The sequence below is a fragment of the Haliotis rubra genome, unplaced genomic scaffold (genome assembly GCF_003918875.1).
Source record: "Haliotis rubra isolate DU_JTF1 unplaced genomic scaffold, ASM391887v1 Scf402, whole genome shotgun sequence".
NCBI classification, from domain to species: domain Eukaryota; kingdom Metazoa; phylum Mollusca; class Gastropoda; order Lepetellida; family Haliotidae; genus Haliotis; species Haliotis rubra.
Window position 1 is genome coordinate 289783 of NW_025767083.1, and position 21549 is coordinate 311331.

At 44.3% G+C, this 21549-nt stretch overlaps 1 protein-coding gene and 1 pseudogene across 1 annotated transcript in view; both read right to left on the reverse strand.

Annotated features, from left to right (window-relative positions):
- Positions 1 to 3273: 3273 nt before the first annotated feature.
- Positions 3274 to 21511, reverse strand: LOC124287621 (annotated as a pseudogene).
- LOC124287597 (multidrug resistance-associated protein 1-like) overlaps positions 20103 to 21549 on the reverse strand; it is a 29875-nt gene continuing 28428 nt past the window's right edge. Inside the window, exon 11 of the mRNA XM_046724081.1 lies at positions 20103 to 20139. Within this exon, the coding sequence (XP_046580037.1) occupies positions 20103 to 20139 (37 nt within the window). The remainder of the gene's footprint in view (positions 20140 to 21549) is intronic.

Consider the following 21549-nt stretch of genomic DNA (forward strand, 5'->3'; position numbering starts at 1 on the left):
GTGTTCAGGATCTGTTCTGTCCATGGGTTCGGACCAGTGGACATATACATGGTATCTAGGATCTGTTCTGTCCTTGAGTTCAGATCAAGGGACATGTACCTGATGTTCAGGATCTGTTCTGTCCTTGAGTTCAGATCAAGGGACATGTACCTGATGTTCGGGATCTGTTTTGTCCTTGAGTTTGGACGAGGGTGTACTGAGTGTTCCTATAGCTCAGTGATATGCATGGAGACCTCCTCGAGCATTAAATCAACCTACAAGTGATCAATCCGACAGTACATGACAGCAAACGGGCAATGTTAAACACCCCACCTTCGATGCTGATTGTCGCTTTGTTCTACTGAACAAACAAACACATATTTACACAATACATCTTTATTCATGTAACAATATTGGGGTATAAAACTATCTTCTATCCAATCTTCTGTGGGGCAGTGTAAGCTGGAGGTATGCAATATCGTGTCACATCTCTCGTTAATGTTTGCTGCACACAATAAAGCATACAAAATTCTCCAAAGGCATTTAAAGGTTGGTGTAGTGGAACAAGACAAATGTGGATAACCACTTCTTTATCTGTTCCTCACGACGTTTCAGGGCTAGTTCTTGCCCCTTCTTCAGGTGAATGAAGAATCCACCTGAATAAGGGACAAGAACTAGCCAAGAACTTTTCTTGTAAAACATACAAATGTAAAATTCAACATAAATAATGCAAAACAATCTAATATCATATACCTAAATGCATCGCTAAGAATGACAATAAACGTCAGACCTCTTGTTACCAATATCAAAAACAGGGAACAATCTCTACGTGAAATCCATCCAGGATTCCAGTGTGCGTGTATAGGCGTATGCTTACTCAGACAAAATTGAAATGCCCCTGATGTGGCCATTTCTGCTTCTTACAAACAATAGTTCTGTTTTGTTCACCTGTATTCCGGTGGGCACACCTAAACATGTCAGTGAGTGGCCTATGGCACACCTAAAACTATTACGTTTCCTTGCCCCCAGCTCCTCTCGGGTCAGGATAACTGATATCGATATGCGCTTGTCTCGAAGTACGGATTTATCGATATATATATTTGAGAAGGCCAACGAAATGAGTGGGGGTATTTAACGATGAATAATGAAATGTGATCTATGGTACGTTCCTCGCAGTGACCTTGGCGGCCATAGCAACCAAAGAGGTACGTTGATAGTAGTCCCCATACTTCAACAAAGACTTACGATTGTCGTGGAACCAGACCAAGGTCACCCTACTTACATCTATGATATAGTCACAGGGCGTCGCCCTTGTCAGTCGGCCATTGAATCTGGAATTATGATTATAATCCCACAAATTGACGGGGTATTTGTTATCATCATGGAGATAGTAGTCTATGATACAGACAAAGGGAGTGTAGAAACAACGTAGATCTGTCAAAGGTGTAAACAATTTGAACGATATATATTTTGAAGAGATTTAGCGAGTGAGGTCGAGATATCAATTCCCGAAGCACCGTTTAAAACATTTGGCTTTGGTCGAAATATGTCCAAACATTTACCATATTTCATTTTTCGACGGATGTCTGACTAAATTTCAAAATTCGTAATGACACCTAATATATGTCTCAAACAAACCTTGCGATGCACACACGTGCATATCAGTAAAAACTAGCTGCAGATGTATTGATAAATAAAGGTGCGGGTAATAGCGGTGAATCGCAAGTATTTGACACAGGGTAACAACACTGGCAGTGAGGCGTGTGAGGTACAGGCACGTGTGTTTGGCAAGATGGTCAGCGCGTGATGTTGTACTCTCTAACATGTAGACGTAATACTCGGATAAACAGGTGGGGCTGGCGTCTATTTTCTCATCTTGGTGGTGTGGGGCGGGTACCCAGTTAAAAGTGTTTGGATCCTTTTCGTCTTGGCAAGTGGCATGTGGAGGGATTGTGATAATTTCTATAAAATGTTACCGAACTAAAATTGAAATGTATAAATCATGCACAGAAAGTCCATGAACCCTCGATATATAAGATATCTTTGTCGACATCCGAGCATTACATTCAGTACAAGTCTATCAGTACTAACTTCCTTCGACAGTCTGATGAACGGGTCCATTCCTCTCCTTACAACCGACACCAAGCACATAGGGGACCGTTCATACTTTATGGCCTTTGGCGATGATGATTTTTTGTGGAGAAGCATGCACAATGTGAATGACCCCACTAAAATTTAAGTACAAAGTAAGTGACACCACCACCACCACCCCCACCCCCACCCCTAATAAAAAGAAAAGAAGAAAAATAGTCAATGACCTCCCCCCGTTTCCATAAATTTTAAGCATAATTGAAGCCCTTTAAAATCATCATCATCCCCATAGCCATAAATTGTGAACGGTCCCTATGGAAAATACAAGCCAAAATAACATCCCAATAGTCATTCGCCTTGGTTTGAACAAAATGCCATCACAAAACATATATATGTAAGCAAAAAATCAGCAAAGAACGACATATTTTGAGAGAATTTGATAGCTTTGTCAAAACACAAGGCCATAAATTGAAATGTCGCAAATAGTCCAAACGCTTTCCACTGCTAAATATATAGGTATACCAAAATAAGTGAGATAAGTTATTCCCACAAATGAATTGTCCAACATGGCATCCATATCAGAAATGAACAGTTTGGAGGAAAACTAAATGTTAAACACGTTCTTTGATTTCTGGGGACCAGTCAGCAGACCCAAGAACGCCTTTTGAGAGAATTAAGAGCATGGTGATAGCGCAAGGAATGATTCAAGGGCTGATCTTAAAGTCATCACAAAACCCACTTCTGATTTCTTTCATATTAAAGCTGACAAACAATTTATATATGACGCCATGACAAAATGGCCTCGACATACCAGCACTTGCAGGAACAACTTTCAGGAACAACTCATACATTTCATAAATCTAACCTGTAACGTCAATGTTTAATAACACGAACACTGACACACACCCTGGAGGTATTCATCCGCTTACTGTACCACCCCGGCTCCAACAACAAACATTGGCACCACCCAGATGATCTGGGATTCCCGATTGGTCAACATTCCCAATAAAGATCACACTTAAGACCCGGAAGCAATAGTTCATAGCATACGTAGCCGTTAACGCTTAGGGACAGTTAAAGCACTGGCGATGACGTCATGAACAACAAGGCAGCAACTCCGCATTCTCTGACGTCAGAGTTGAAGTGACTGTTCTCCCAGTCTCGAGCTGCGTCCTCAACCGGTCCTCCATATATGGCTGTGTTCTACACTAGACCAGCATCTTTCGCCAGTGAGTAGAAGTGACTGCTCTTGTTCGTCAGCAGGACATGAGGATGGTCATATTCCAGTACAGCCCCTGCGCCCATCACGAGGATCCTGCGGAACAATGAGAGAGTGGGATAGCACTTACGTCGCTTTGAATAACACTTCAAAGCGAGTACTTCAATCACATGTCTAGTATAGTGAAGCAATGCAACACATGGAGAACAATATTGCACCTAAACTGACGTTCAAAAGAAAGTACACACCTGATTCTTTGGTAAAATATTTTCTTTAAAACAGCATTAATATTTAAAAAGTGTTTTGATTCTGCCTTGTCACAAACATTGTGCAAGTGTTTCCAAAACACCACAGATATCGTACCCAATTACAACATTGCTAGAAAAATATTTATTTTCTAGGGGGGGATAGTCCCAAAACACCAGGTGTGTACTTTCTTATGTACGTGAGTATATTTGCGGCAAGCAACATACTGAATGTGGAAAGCAAGGGTGATTGATGTCTGCTGCGATGGATGGCGTAGCAAATACTTTACACTTAATTGTTGTTACAAATGCGTAAGGTGAAACTTGACCTGACCTGTCAGAGTCCATGATGGTGTGTAGACGGTGTGCGATGGACAGTGGGACTCACCTGTCATGGTCCACGATAGTGTGTAGACGGTGTCTATAGACAGTATGCGATGGACAGTGCGAATCAAATAAAAAAAATATACCAAGATCGATTGACTCACCTGTCATAGTCCATGATGGTGTGTAGACGGTGTGCGATGGACAGTGGGACTCACCTGTCAGAGTCCATGATAGTGTGTAGACGGTGAGCGATGGACAGTGGGACTCACCTGTCATAGTCCATGATGGTGTGTAGACGGTGTGCGATGGACAGTGGGACTCACCTGTCATAGTCCATGATAGTGTGCAGACGGTGTGCGATGGACAGTGGGACTCACCTGTCATAGTCCATGATGGTGTGTAGACGGTGTGCGATGGACAGTGGGACTCACCTGTCATAGTCCATGATAGTGTTCAGACGGTGTGCGATGGACAGTGGGACTCACCTGTCAGAGTCCATGATGGTGTGTAGGCGGTGTGTGCGATGGACAGTGGGACTCACCTGTCATAGTCCATGATAGTGTGCAGACGGTGTGCGATGGACAGTAGGACTCACCTGTCATAGTCCATGATATTGTGCAGACGGTGTGCGATGGACAGTGGGACTCACCTGTCATAGTCCATGATGGTGTGTAGACGGTGTGCGATGGACAGTGGGACTCACCTGTCAGAGTCCATGATAGTGTGCAGACGGTGTGCGATGGACAGTGGGACTCACCTGTCAGAGTCCATGATGGTGTGTAGGCGGTGTGCGATGGACAGCAGTGGGACTCACCTGTCATAGTCCATGATAGTGTGCAGACGGTGTGCGATGGACAGTAGGACTCACCTGTCATAGTCCATGATATTGTGCAGACGGTGTGCGATGGACAGTGGGACTCACCTGTCATAGTCCATGATGGTGTGTAGACGGTGTGCGATGGACAGTGGGACTCACCTGTCATAGTCCATGATGGTGTGTAGGCGGTGTGCGATGGACAGTGGGACTCACCTGTCATAGTCCATGATAGTGTGCAGACGGTGTGCGATGGACAGTGGGACTCACCTGTCATAGTCCATGATGGTGTGTAGGCGGTGTGCGATGGACAGTATGGTACAGCTTGAGAACTCTGCACGTATTGTCTCCTGGATCAGGCTGTCCGTCTCCAGGTCAACAGCGGCTGTAGCTTCATCCAACACCAGCAACTTAGACTTCCGCAACAGTGCTCGGGCCAGACACACCAACTGTCGCTGTCCTACGCTAGAAGCAAAGAACATCAATGTGGGGTTGGTGGGTGCGTGCATGCATGTATGTATGCGTGCACACGTGCGTACAAAAGACTATGTTTCGTTTCTGGAACTGATGAATTCGTGATTAATTATCTCATTTGTAAAATACAGCGAAGTGTATTCATTTTGTTCCGGTGAATAAGTATCTTGTTCATCTTGTTACGAAAAAGCCCCTTTTTTACAAGCTGGTTAACTATGCATGTTCAGGTTTTTCCTCCAGTTTCTGGGGTGTTCTTGGTGTACCAACCTGAGATTGACTCCCCCCTCCCCACATTGATAATACAGCCCCTCGGGGAGACCGGCCACGAACTCCTTCAGATGGGCTTGTTGTAGGGCCAGCCACACGGCGTCCTCGCTATACTGCTCGAACGGATCCAGATTCATGCGGAGTGAACCGGAAAACAATACTGGATCCTGCGAGGTAAATATATTTGGCTGTATTGAAAAGTATTGACATATCAAGGAAGGGTGTATTCGTGAAAAAAGACACGACAGCGAGACTTTCCATAATAATTTTACGTCCCTTGAAAAATACACGTTTGCCCCGACATGAACAATACAACGGTGATTTGAAGAATGCCAAAGCTACTGCTTTTTGTTACAGAGAGTGGTTCCCGAACAAACGATGCACGTGTCGGTCATACTCAGGAGGTATTAGATGCAAGTATCAGTCAAAAATGTGTATATATTGTAGAAAAGTACACGCACATTTATTACTTTTATAAACCCCGTGAATAGGGTATGTTATAGAAAATCCAAAAATCATAATTAGGACCAAGTGCGATCATCTTGACTTCTATGTCAAATCAAATGGGACTGAGAGGAAGACAAATATTTTAATCAAGTATATGACATCATCACCAACCTGAGGGAGAATCGTAATCTTTGACCGGAGATCGTGAAGGCCAAGACGTTCTATCGCGTGACCATCTATCTCAATGCTGCCACCTTCCGCCTCCACCAGGCGGAACAGAGACACGCTGAGGGACGACTTGCCTGCCCCAGTCCGCCCGACAATTCCCACCTGGAATGTGACGTCACAATGCAGGGAGATTCTCTACCATTTTAATTCAGGTCTTCGAGAAGACTTTAGGCGGATGTTCAATTCCAAAATATCTTGTTTCAACGGAGACGGGACTCACAGACCAAAAAGGTTCACACCAATGCTAATGCAGGGTAATTTACATAGTTATTTTCATAGTCACAGGCTATCTTACTTATGCTTTAAATATTTGTATTCAACGATCCATTTAGATATAAACCTACTGACCTTTTCCCCGCCCTTGACACGGAACGTGACCCCCCTTCAGAATCAGGTCAAGGCCGGGTCTGTATCGCGTTGTATACAACTTGAATTCGACACTTCCGGTCTGCGGCCAGTCGTGATTAGGCCGGTTGCGGGAGTTGATCCAATCTCCCTGAAAGGGAAACAATATCGTGGATCCAAGAATGGCAAAGTCACGTAATACAATGGTTAGTTACATAATCTGAGGAACAAACTACTGCGATTGTGTTTGGCAAAAGTACGACAGTAGGCCGTAGGTGCCAGGTTCCGGCTAATTAGCAGCATTTAATTAATGAGCAAGAGTCAACTAAACAAATGTAAGCTTTCTTTGTAAATGAATCAAATCTATCATCATTAGAGGACGAGAACTTTTTATCATTTCAAAATTTCATTATAGTAGTCATGGTGTGGTTCAAGTGGTGAACAGTTTAACTTTTTGACGGGTCAGTGCATCTCTGGAAATGTGTGGACTGGTACAATGACTCATGTTTGCCATGTCAGAAATTTCATCGATCCGTCAGATGTTTCTACTGAACGTAACCACGGTACCTCATATACCTGCCACCACCACCACCCGGATACAACATATCTAGACAATAGAGGCCACTTGATATACACTGACCTCCGTGGCAAGGTCGGAGTATTCCTTCACTCTCTCCACAGACACGATATTGGTCTCAAGGTCACTGAGGGTGCGGACCAACCACTTGAGAGACTGTGTAATCTGGAAATAAATCAGCGTGTAGACAATGTGTATCAACAGGATCGAGAAGCTACAGCTTTCATGACCAAACTTGCAGATTCAGTATTGTTTGTGAGGGGTAAGGTGTTATGAAAAATCAAATCAGAGCGTGTAGGTATAAACAAAGCTCCAAACCGTCAGGGGAAAAATGGATCACAGTCAGCCAGGAACCATTGCGACTACTTTTTTCATTCAAGTCTGATTTTACATACGCATGAAGGAATCCCAGAAGTTTGGCCTTGATGAGTTTTAACGATGTTGAGGTCAAAACCTTGGGAATAGGATAAAAGCTTAAAGAGAATGTTCTCTTCCGTCGTCAGGTAAAATGTATGACCAAAATAATGCAAATTTCAAATTGTACTCATATAACTTTTATGAAATCGGTTTTAATCCTGTCTGGAGTTTCGCCCCCAGCCGTAGTGAATTTGCGGTGATAAGGCAACCTGGTTCGTCAGAGCCATTTCCCACTGACTTCACCAAAGAGGTCTGCATCACTTTAGACATCCACCCGACATCACGCTGACACCGACTCACTCCTCCACTCCAAGAGTAGCGTTGTCCCTACCTGTAAAGCATAGGTGACGGAGAGCCCTGCCGCCCCGCCGCTAATCCGGGGGTGAGTAGCGAGAACACCGAGGCAGAAAACACCACACAGCTGCTCACGATCTCGATCCATATACCCAGCCATCTGGAGATTCAACATCATAACTTCAAACATGAACATGAACAAAACTAATTTTTGTCACAATTAACGAACGGATGCCATGTTGTCCTTCATTAGCGTTCCGTAACTAGGTGTTCTAGTGGTTAGCATATACAAGTGTCTTGTATGACAAATATAGCCCATGGAGGTCCCAGATAGCAAAATATTGCTACACATTTGTCATGAGAAGGGGCTTCATGGATTTCAAGATTATGCATGCACGTGAGTGTGTGGCTGTTTGTACTTGTCTTGGCTTATGCCTGTTTGCAGGGCCAGCCCGCTGATATACCATGCTGCAGGAGAAACCCTAAATATTCCCAGTGCCAGTCAGGTTGACAATAGGTACCACAATTTGGTATGACGCAACCGGGGATTGAACTACTGCCCATTGAGTTTCAGAGCTGACGCTCAATCCGCTACACCAAAGACATGGACATTATGGTTCGTAAGAAACTGACATTTTGATATCAAAATTTGCAGAATTTCTGCAAGAATTCTCCGCAGCCATCACTATCACTGATGCTTGTTTCCGAGTAGTCCAACTCTGTACGCTTGCCCTACTGACCTATTGGCCGTGACAGCAGCGAAGTAGAAGATCTGGTTCTTGTCCATGCGTCTGATCGACTCCTCGATGAAGCGGTCCGTGGCTCCGTACGCCCTGATAGTGCTGGCTCCGCTGATGGACTCGCTGAAGTGGGAGAAGATAGGAGATCTGGAGGTGGCCTGGAGCCGCTTCAACTGCCGCGAGGAAGGGACGAAGAAACGCTGGAGGAAGAATTTCAAAATGTAGTCAGTGAAACACGGGGCTGCGCTGGGCAACAAGCGCGTTTTCTATGCGAATCGTGTGTCAGGATTTACCAATATATCACGACATGACTTTACTCTTTTCGCCAACACCAGGTGTCAATCATAAGATTTACATGACTGTTCCATACCTAGGAAATCAACTTCGACTGATATGCGAGTGGTTATTTCTTGGCATTGACATTCAATATTGATATTCTATCTTGGGAACGGTACCGTCCGTATTACCGAGATTATACTGTAGAAACCTACTTGAGCTTATCCACGAAACAATTACCATCAAAACTAGAGCGAGTCAATGATGAAGGTGCTTCAGCAAAACCATAACAATATTACAGAGAACAGATGTCTAGTTCATGTGAGGAATCGAACGCTGGATTGTGTATGAGGAGCGAACGCTGAACCCGGAGTCCAAATATCATATCCATACAACATAAATAACAACTAATTCATCTATTGGTATGTTTTATATATAGAGAGAAGGCGTATGTGACTTGAATAACACACACCTGGACCATGTAGTAGAACCCAACAAGGGGGAGAACTACTGTAAGGAAGAGCGGAGTGTTGATGCTGATGACGAGCAGCGTGCTGAACACCGAGAAGATGGTGGTCACGTACATGAAGATGATACGAGGGAGGTTGTTGTCAATGGTCTCCACGTCACGTGAAAAACGGTTCACGATTCTGCCGATAGGTGTCGTGTCAAAGAAGGACATGGGCGAGCGGATGGTGCGGTTGAGCATGTCGACGTGGAGGTTCCGGGCTGCGCGAACCATCCGAGTAGACGCCAGAAAGGCGTAGATGAGGACGAACACACCTGGATGAGAAATATAATTTTGAAGCTGTACATATTCACCATGTGAGGGCAGAAGTGGGAATATCGTGTCTTTTTCCCATCCAGAATATGCATTATCGTTACTGAATGGATGTATGACACTGTCGATTGGGTCGATTGAGTGTTTAGGACAGTGTGTCAGTTATATCCCATCACATCAGTTTTATGGGGGAAGAAATTCTAAGCAATGGAGGCCCCACACTTTTATGAAACATGATCAGGATGAACCGGCTTTCGAACCCGTGGTCATAGAATACTGGTGTGCCTAAGGGACACTACTCTGCACAGCAAATAGCGATTCATAAGATGACGAGACCAACCCAGTCTAATTAACACTCAGCCACTTCATAGTGAAAGAACATTCACTCTCTCCTAGGTACGAGGTACACTCGTATTCAAAGATACAGCACTTCACACTTTGTTGGATGTGTCAATAGTTCTGAATTACGTCAAGATCATTTTACCAATTTACCAAGAATTGCTTTTGCATAATTTACTCTTTAGAACAGTAGGGGAGCTTCATTTTTAATTTACGATTGAAAAAATTGGGAGCTATATCGGAGTCAGCCAATAGTGACATGATAATAGTGAATGTTTTGAGAGTGCATCACCACTTGCACTTCCTTATGACCATAGTTGTTTATACAGTAATCGCTCTTGAAAGATGATTGGTGTATGACGTGAAATTTGCATGTGTACGAGTTTTCATTTTGAAAAATATATGACTAGAATATTGCCTTGGCAACGCTAATTTATATCAACTCTCCCTCATTATCTACTACCCCAGTCAATAATGTCACGGCTTTATCGCTTCGTCTGCAACAGCAGTCAAACAATGGCTACTGGCTACATTCTTGCCCCCAGACCCAAACTGGAATGTTTGTTATATAAGCATGGGAGACTTTTCATCTCCGGAAAATCCAATGTGAGTGAGTGAGTTTAGTTTTACGCCGCTTGTAGCAATATTCCAGCAATATCACGGCGGGGGACACCAGAACTGTTCTTCACACATTGTACCCATGCGGGGAATCGAACCCGGATCTTCGGCGTGACGAGCGAACGCTTTAACCACTGGGATACCCCACCGCCCGGAATACGCCAACATATGCGAATATGTTACACACTGCTGCGTAAAAGGAAGAATTACAAACCTTCTGAAAGCAGTACTGGACTGAAGACATTCGACAGATCACTGCAAACTAAGGTCAACAACAGAACTATGTCACCGTATCAAATACATCACCATAGAATTGCTGTTTGATATTTAGCTACCATCAGAGACCTGGGTGAATAGTTTAAACTACGAGTCTGACAGGCGTATTTTCGGATACCTTGAACGCATCCCAGCACTCCGTAGATGGTCAAGTAGTACCGGTCTACGGGCAGGAAGGGGTCTGTGGTAGAGTTGGGGGTGGGTTCGTCCCCCGTCCATTTTGCTAGCCAGATGTTGGCCGCTACACTCGCTGCCTGGTAGCAGGCGAATAGCAGGAACATCACACACGTGGCCAACACGCCGACTGCCCGGATGTAGCTGATGAACACAGAGGCCTTCACCTGAATGTACAACAATCAATACAACAGTCACCTGCATGTACACCATTACAAAAGTCGCCTAAATGTACACCAATACAACAGTCACCTGCATGTACACCAATACAACAATCACCCGAATGTACACCAATACAACAGTCACCTGAATGTACACCAATACAACAGTCACCTGCGTGTTCACCAATACAACAGTCACCTGAATGTACACCAATACAACAGTCACCTGCGTGTTCACCAACACAACAGTCACCTGCATGTACACCAATACAACAGTCACCTGTATGTACAACAACACAACAATCACCTGCACGTACATTAATACAACAGTCACCCGAATGTACACCAATACAACAATACAACAGTCACCTGAATGTACAACAACACAACTGTCACCTGAATGTGCACCAATATAACAATCACCTGAATGTACACCAATACAACAGTACGTTAACGTGAAATATGGCTTTTAATGACGCTGCTCCTTTCTGCCACTACCCGTGAAGGTCCGGGTTAGAATATTGATCTTCAGTAACCCATGCTTGTCGCAAGAGGTGACTTACGGGATCAGGTGGTCAGGCTCGCTGACTTGGTTGATACATGTAATCGGTTCCCAATTGTGCAGATCGATGCTCATGCTGTTGATCACTGGATTGCCTAGTCTAGACTCGATTATTTACAGACCGCCGCCATATAGCTGGAATATTGCTGAGCGAGGCATAAAACAAAACTCACTCACTCACTCCTTTCTGTCACCTCAAATCTGAACAGGCAACTCCGTTTTCTTAGTTGACGTTTTAGGTTTAACTTGTTGCCTGTATGACTAACACTCTCCTACCCAGAGTTCCATGCGGCAAGCCAGCATAGTATCTCTGCCACAGGCCAGAAAAATGTGACGATTCGTTCCATCTTGCACCGTCCATGCAATATAGTGTACAGATTTCTTTAACTCTTTTATTTTGACGAGTCTACACATCTTACTAAACATATTGAATAGAATGGTTTAGTTTCACTGAGAAAATATCCAAAAACATGTAACACTATTTCGATTTGCGTAGCGATCCTTTGTTTACATAGGTTGTACGGCTCCACGTGCTGTCATCGAAGCTGATGGAGAGCAAACGATGCAGCCAGTTTGATATCTAAATATGTACTGTCATAAATCTTACTGTCGCAGTTGTGAAAGAATATATGTGTAACAATGTAAAACAATATGAAGAGAGCGCCGAAAAGCTTTCGTGAGTCCAGTCTCTTCTTATTATGAATATGCGCGTTTGTTTACAAACAAAAGAAAAGTCCGATCACGTGATATGCAAATTAGCCTGTGGCAGTGATGTTATGTTAAGTCATCGCTGTGCCGGAGTGTGTATGACTAAATCAACTGGCTTGAATACCTTGACATCCAGTATGACAATACAAGCATGACCACGTGCATGTGATAAAATGTGTATGATAACGTGTGTTACACGTGAGTAACAAGACGAGTGTGATAACACATGTATGATAACACATGCCACACCGCGGGCATGATAAAACGTGGAGGGAGACGGTTACTTAGAAAACCTGAGGTATGACAAAACGGGCATGTACCTGGCCAGTTTCCGCTTTCTCTTCATCTATGAGCCTGCCGACATTTATAACAGACTGCCGTCTCTCCTCTGAGGATCCACTTCCGGTAGAGGCCGTCAGATTCCTGTGGGCATCACCAGACATATATGTACTGACTCAGTACTATTTCTCATGCTCACTATTTCTCATGCTTACTATTTCTCATGCTTACTATTTCCCATGTTTATTATCATCCAGAAAGAAATGTTTTCTTTCTCTATAGTCATGATTTACAAACACATGTTTTCATGTGTCAGTTCCTGCCACCAGAAGCTTGAGAATGTCAACCATCATATTTCCGACAGGAAAGAAAGGCGACAGACCTGCGCCTGCGAACCACGAAGTTCCTCTCGTCCCCGGAAGTTGCACAGTCCGACGTGCTTGTCACAGACTCCACGTGCTGCCACATCTTCTCCTTGAGTTCTCGGACTACGAGATTTGAAATATGTCATACATTGTTAATGTCATCACAAAACGTCTAAAGGAAGGGATAGGAGCTTAAATGTGTGTATGTACGATGTTAAGGAAAGCGGGCATGACTGCGCTTCCGTTAGACCGATGTGCCGTTGTACAAAGCGAACTTAGCGCTAAGGTGATCGTAACATCCATACCTTAACATAGACGTAAGGTAGTTTTAGCGCTAAGGTTGTTTTGTATAACGGAACCCTGACCTTCTCATTTACGGTGTTAGCCCACAATTTAGTATCGCTGTCAGACGTAGTATTCTGCCTCCATGCTGACCAGTCCTTGCACTTTTATGCACTTTGAAAACAGTGTCAGGCAGATTAACACAAATACTGTTTTTAAATAATGAAAATTTCGTTAGATATGGCGGAACTGGGTATCGAAACCCCGCCGATCCATTCTCATGGAAGAGGCTCTATCAAGTAGACCAGGGGATTAACGAGCAAGTCAGGTACAGATTCAGTTATGTACCTTCGGTGTCTTCGTCTGTCTCTGTGTCGTTGTCCTCTGTAGTGAAGTGGTACTTGAGAAACTGCGCAAAGGGTCCATCATGCATCATCAGTTTGACGTACGAGCCGCTCTCAGTTACCCGCCCCTCAGACATCACCACTACCGTGTCCACCAGGGGGAGCCAGTGAACGGCATGAGTCACGAAAATACGAGTCTGAAGATACAGTTGTATGTATATATATGTTTTATTATTGAGTACAGTTTTATACCGCTAAGTACAACTATTAGGAGATTATCCTGTTGTGTTTACATTTTGGAAGTGATTATAGTTGGTTGAACGCTGCTAAATGTCATTTAAAACCGAACGCTGCTAAATGAAACATTTAGCAGCGTTCAACCAACTATAATCACTTCCAAAATGTAAACACAATAGGATTATCCCCATTCTACCATGACATATGCACCATGAATGAAACGCGTTTTAAATATGCACTCATAACCCTTGCGTAATGTTTTGACACTACGCGCAGTGAACCGGCTCTCAGAAGTGGTTATTGAAAAAATTTCATTTCTACTTTTTTGGTAACAGACAATAAAAAACGAACATGCTTAAATGCCATGGTAGAATGTCCAATGCACCGATGAGAGGAAAAACGCGTTAACTACTCCACCACCTCAACACGTGTGTGGTTACATTTAACACCACCTTTATCAGCATGTCACTTATATCATAGCTCGGTGCAGGACAGAATCTCAAACAGAGAACTGTCGTGTGTCCCAATGCCTTCTTCATCCTGGTCAAAACCCCTAAGCATGCGTATGATCCTGACAAATAAAATATTTTGGGTCAACACAGAATTCGAACCTTCGACCAATAGACCTCAGCACTGCTACTTTTAGTGCCTTTCTCTACTTGGCCACCTGTGAAATGGATATTGGTTATATACCCCATGGATGAGAAAGGACCCACAAGACATTGGCTTTCTACCCCGTGTCCATGTGAGGACTTGCGCAACTCCACAACCCGGAAGACTGCAAGACTCCCCTCGTTGTAAAGACACTAACCAAGCTATTGAAGGCAACTCACTTTGTGCTTCAGCAGTCCTTTGTCGCTGATGACCTTCCGGAAGATGTGTTTGCCCACGTGGGAGTCGACTGCGCTGAGTGTGTCGTCAAGGAGGTAGACGTCGGCATCACTGTACACTGCACGTGCAAGACTGACGCGCTGCTTCTGTCCTCCACTCAGATTAATACCCTGAATATACACCCTGAATATATACCCTGAATATATACCCTGAATATACATCGAGTATCTAAGAATGCGTTGTTTGTTTGTTTGTTTCACGCCGCACTCAGCAATATTCTAGCTATCTGGCGACGGTCTATAAATAATCGAATCTGGACCAGACAATCCAGTGATCCGCGCAATCGGGATACTATGGCATTCTAAGAAAAGATACGAGTTGTAATCTTTCCATTGACAGTCAGACGGGCTTAACCATGTTTCCTAGATGGGGAATCGAATCCAGACTTGATTAGAAGCATGGCATGAAGCCTGTTTTGTATATAAACCTTTCAAGCTGACTTTGACTTTATGTGATACCTTTTCTCCTATCTCCGTCATATCCCCTCCTGGCAACATGTCTAAATCGTCCTTCAGTGCGCACGCCTCAATAACTTTCTCATATCGCTTCCGTTTCATTTCGTTTCCAAACAGAATGTTGTCCCGCACTGTTGCATTCTGGATCCACGCCTGTTGCGGAACGTATGCGATCCTGCCCTGAATATATAATAGTGTGACAAACAGAGAATTTATGTATTAATTCCACGATTATAAATGTGGATCTTTTGGCATAGAACTTCAATTCAACAGGTTATAGGTAAACATGATAGATGATGTGTGGGTTTATGGCACGTGGAGCGGTGGTCACGCCGAAGATCCGGGTTCGATTCTCAAAAATGGGAACAATGTGTGAAGCCCATTTGTGGTGTCCCCCGCCGTGATATTGCTGGAATATTGCTAAAAGCGGCGTAAAACTAAACTCACTCACTCACCTATGGCACAAACGTGGATATTCATGGCTTTTTGTCAAATCCATGTATAGCTTCCGGAAATGTCGAGAAGGTATTATCGCGATGAGTGATCTGATTGTATTCATTCCGAAGTTAGGCAACAATGTCGAGATGTGAGAGTTTGGAGGAACGCTGTGGTTATATTTACCCTGCGGTTCGCCTTGCCATGCACGATCTCCATGTCGCCTAAACACGCCGACAGCAAGGAGGACTTGCCCGATCCCACCTGGCCGGCCACGGCGACAAGATTCCCCTCCAGTACAGACAAGCTGATGCTGAATGGTGAAGTACATTATATTTACATAAAGGAAAAGCTCAGTGTTTTAGTGGATTTAGTATTTTTCCAGCAGCCAAAAACTTCAAATAAGGAGAGAGGAAGGTCATGCGAAGTGGGGAGGTTGGGGGTTGTATAGAAGGGTGGTGAGGGTAGTATAGCGAGGAGGGCAATACGGAGAGGTGAGAGTACGTGGTACTGAGAGCGAGATGCAGAGAATCTAGATTCTAGAATGAGGGGTGATACGATACCTTTGTCGTGGACAGCATCAAGAAGGTAATAATAATAACTATACAAAACTGACTGTATCAGTGTGGGAGAGGGAAGAGGCGGGCACTTGCATAATTGTTTCCAGCTTTCTTTGTGGCGATATCTCCACCTGTACCTACTTGGTGAGGATGTTTTTGCCGTCCTTCTCCCATCTGAATGTGCCTTTGTTGATGGTCAGTGCGTACTCTGAGAGAAAACACAAGGTTTGTTTAGTATTCTGGGTATTTCCAGCTTCAAAGTTAAAATAAGCTTTCCGAATAGTCTCTACAACTCAGGCTAGTATATATTATCTCCTCTAACTTAAGATACACGTGTGTGATTGGTTGAGATATGAGGTTTACATTTCATGTACGACGCTGGGAAATGAGGATTTACGAATACCGTAATACAAGCTAAATACAACTATTCACAACGCCTAATCAACTTTCCAACCGTAATGTAATGGCGACACTCTGCGTGTGGTATCGTCGTTCGCATGTCGAGGGGATGTCCGCGAAACGGTCGTAACACACTTATCAAACCACTTGAAGCGACAGCAGTGTTATGGAAGGGCGATAACTCTTGACGAGTATACGTGTACACATGCTGAGACGATATCAGTGAAGCGGCTCACCAGACATACTGTTAGACAAATACTTTGACGAGAGACATCACAGAGGCAGCACACTCTTTGTTCGTCAAAATATTTTCTTAAAACAGTTTTATCCACGCATGGTGACACAATATCAGCGGCACTGGTACCAATGCATTCCTTATTTTACACCATGATTCTAACATGAGATTACCACCATAGTGAATTTGATCAATTTTAAACCAAGTCAAGTCCGCCTTTCAATATGAACCGAAACGCTGTCAATGGCCTCCTACCTTTATCATGATAAACTTGGCACCTGTCATGACAATAGGGGTTACGGCGTTCGCTCGTACCCCACATGGGTACAATGTATGAAGCCTAGGGCTGTAACGATGTATCGAACTATCGATCAGTTGCAATTGTTGAGTATCCGCTAGTAATTAATGGACGGCAGAAACGAAAAACTATCGATAGTTTAGTAACTGACTTCCGTTGATAAATGTGCAGCGGAAAATACAGGAAGTACCAGATTCGTTTACTTTCATTAGAGTTTTCCGCCCCATTTATCTCTTAAACAAACTTGATTTGGGTTTCAAGTTTTTTCTCAGTTATTAAAAGAGACTCAAAACTACTTCAACTTGTTTTTTTATTTCATATAAACTATACATTCATTTGGGAAATGACTTCAAATGAGACAATTCAAGGAGAGAAAAAACTATTTCAATGGTATTACAATACTTGGTCGCAATAGACTATCGCTATCGCAATAGTATCTTGCAATACACTATTGCTATCGCAATAGTTGCTTTCCCCTCAATAGTCACCCCTAAACTGAAGCCATTTTCCGGTGTCCTCTGGTGGAATATTGCTAAAAGCCGCGCAAAACCATACTCCCTCACTCACGACAATACAGATTTACCTTCATGTAGGTTTTTTCCGACGGTAGTGGGGTCCAGTTCGCCGGACTTGAGGAACTTGTCTATCCGGCCGATGGACACCCTGGCCTGTGTGTATCATGTAAATTGTATTACAGTTATATCAGAAATGAATCATTTACAGCTCATGATCATAAAGCAGATAACAAACAAACTTTTATACACCTACGTGGCCCAGGACGTGAAGGATTTCGGCTTATTGAGGGCGTGGGCTGTAGGCCGGCCCATGATGTAACATCAAGGCAAAGGACTTCGAGTTAACGAGGGTATAGGATGCAGGTCAGTCCCATGACGTAACACTGAGGCCAAAAACTTCGAGTTAACGAGGGTGTAGGATGCAGGTCAGTCCCATGACGTAACACTGAGGCAAAAAACTTCGAGTTAAAGAGGGTATATGATGAAGGTCGGGTCTATGTCGTAACATCGAGTTAAAGGACTTCGAGTTAACGAGGGTTTGGGATGTAGGACCGGCTTATGACGTAACATCGAGTACAGGACCTTGAGTTAACGAGAGTGTAGGATGATGGTGTACCTGAGCGGTGTTGGAGATCATCTCGGGGATGAAGTTGATGGGAAACTGGAGGATGTTGAAAAGAGAGAGCGTCACGAACGCCGTCCCCGCGTCCAGGTGAACATTTGACGTCAGTACGTACGCGGAAAACGTCGCCAACGTCACCTGTCACAATAGTAATTTAGGTACTACATTACACTGCATCTAAGCACTATTTGTGGTCTGTAAAATGTTAAAAATTCAGAGATTGTTTTACACAAAACGAACAAACGTTTACCTTATTTTAAATTATCAACATTTAATTAAGATTTTACTTAAAAATCAAGCTAGTCACTGATGTCAGAAGCGGGTGTTATTTACTAAATACGGGGCACACGTCCACACGAAGGTGCTGAAGCCGTTGAGGTAGGCGATCTTCATGAGGATGTTCAGCTCTTCCTCCCTGATGGCGAGAATCCTGTCTCTGAAGGAGGCTTCCCAGGCGTACAGCTTCAGCACCTACAGATGAGGGGCACATACTGAGTGAGGTGATGCCAGCACCATGTCGGATACATGGACGCGCATCAAAGTGATGAGTGAGTGAGTGAGTGAGTATTGTTTTATAATATATATCACAGCACGGCGGAGGACACCAAATATGCACTAATCGTACCCATCTAGGGAGTAGAACACGGGTCTTCAGTGTGACGAACGCTTTAACCATTAGGCTACCCAACTGCCCCTCAAAGTGATGCATAAGGTTTATCAGTTGGTGAAACTTACGGACACATGCTTGACAATAAAGGATAAAGAAGTTATCATCCAGACAGTATCTTGCCTCTATTGTTGAGGAGAGACGATAGAATATTTTGGCAGGAGGGGTTGAGATGTCTAGAAGGGACAGGATGCTTGTTTCAGCCATGTCTTCAAAATACGCATGTTTGTCAGAGGTGGAGCCGAACAATTCTATATCAAAGCACGATATATCAGACTTCCAGCGCATGTCCAAAACATTTTTATAAGGATTACATTTTTAAAAAATGAGGGCTCCCTCATAACCTCACTGACACATCCATAGTACTGCCAGAGGTTCATATGCTGCACATTCAGACTAGTTTGATGTAAATGATATCCGGGTATCCCATTGGCTGCTTTACTGAAGTCTGTTGCATTTATTGTATAGATGTATAACCAACACACATGCATATTCAATAAACAAGGAGATGTTACCTTAATTCCGTTTAGCACTTCGTTGAGGAGTTTGATCCTACTGTCTTTCTTGATGAGGTTGAGCCGTTGTAGTTGCTGTTGTTTGTAGGCGAGGTAGGCGTTGATTGGCAGGAGCAGGATTAAAACAAAGAGGCCTGCCAGAACAGGGGCTCCCATTCTCGACCACAGCAGATAAACGGCGAGACAAGCCTTAAAGCGAGATTGTGTACAGTTGATAGTGTTATACTTCACTATGAAAGGTGACGTCACAACATTAGCATGTATATATAATTGTTATTTTCAATTGCTTTTGTATTTTATTTTATTATTCTATTACTATTTTATCACCAGCGCGGTTATGCAGGGTATAATGAATGAGAATCTTTTAACACATGAATTATGACAGCGGTCGAACCAGAGAATTGTGTTATTAAAGCCATATCACTGTCATGATTCCCACGACGTAAGTCGACCACATGGATGAAGGTTGTGAATGAGGCCGTGTTCCCCTCACCTGGAACGGGATGGACCACATCATCCAGGTGTAGCTGATCATACCCTGGATCCGCTGACAATCCACGGCCATCAGGTTTACGATCTCACCAACTGTGGACGTCTTCTGTGACTCGCTGTTCAGGAACAACGCCTGCAACCCAAGCTAACCATTAACACAGCAGTCGTTTCTTGTGGGTCTGTCTGTATCTGTCGACACGACGTGTCCATGTGAAGCACTCGTAAAAGGGACGACAGGGTAGCCCAGCAGTTAAAGTATTCACTCATCACGCCGAAGGCGCGGGTTTTTTCTTTAAAAAACGAACATTGTGCGAAACCTATTTCTGGTCACAGGCCCTCGTGTCTTTGCGAGGATTAAAGATTTAGAGAAAAAAATATAAAAAGTTTGAGATGACCCCCGACTCGAAATGTATCATGACATTGTACGGAGGAGCATTTCGAGTCGGGGGGTGGGTGGGGATCTCAAAAAGAATGTTTTTAAAATCTTTAATCCTCGCAAAGACAAGAGGGCTTGTGAACCCACGTTCTTGTCGACTACTTCAGCTATGCGCATTGTCGTTGACGTTGTACAGACGTCATTGCTGACGTTTTGTATTGTTACGTCTAAAACCTCTTGTGAAATATGGACGGGTAATAATCACACATATGATGTAACGTCTTGTACAGTATTGACAGACGATGGACCAAAGAACCCCAACAGGCGATACCACCTTCCCCAATGTGCCTAGGTACTTGTCTTCTTGCAGACAATGGACCATAGAACCCCACCAGCACGACCACCACCCATCCCCACCCCCATGTGCCTAGGTACTTGTCTTCTTGCAGACAATGGACCATAGAACCCCACCAGCACGACCTCCACCACCCATCCCCACCCCCATGTGCCTAGGTATTTGTCTAGAACCCTTGCAGACAATGGACAATACAATGGACCCCCCCACCAGCACGACCACCACCACCCATCCCCACCCCCATGTGCCCAGGTACTTGTCTTCTTGCAGACAATGGACCATAGAACCCCACCAGCACGACCACCACCACCCATCCCCACCCCCATGTGCCCAGGTACTTGTCTTCTTGCAGACAATGGACCATAGAACCCCACCAGCACGACCACCACCACCCATCCCCACCCCCATGTGCCCAGGTACTCTTGCAGACAATCTTCTTGCAGACAATGGACCATATGGAACCCCCACCAGCACGACCGCCACCACCACCACCCATCCCCACCCCCATGTGCCCAGGTACTTGTCTTCTTGCAGACAATGGACCATAGAACCCCACCAGCACGACCTCCACCACCCATCCCCACCCCCATGTGCCCAGGTACTTGTCTTCTTGCAGACAATGGACCAAAGAACCCCACCAGCACGACCACCACCACTCCATCCCCACCCACTGTGCCCAGGTACTTGTCTTCTTGCAGACAAACAATGGACCATAGAACACTGACCCCATGGCCCAGGTACTTGTCTTTGCAGACCACCAGAACCCCACCAGCCCGACCCGCACCACCCATCCCCCCATGTGCCCAGGTACTTGCCTTCTGTGTAGATGGCTGCCAGGCGATAACTTTAACCACCACCAAAACCACCA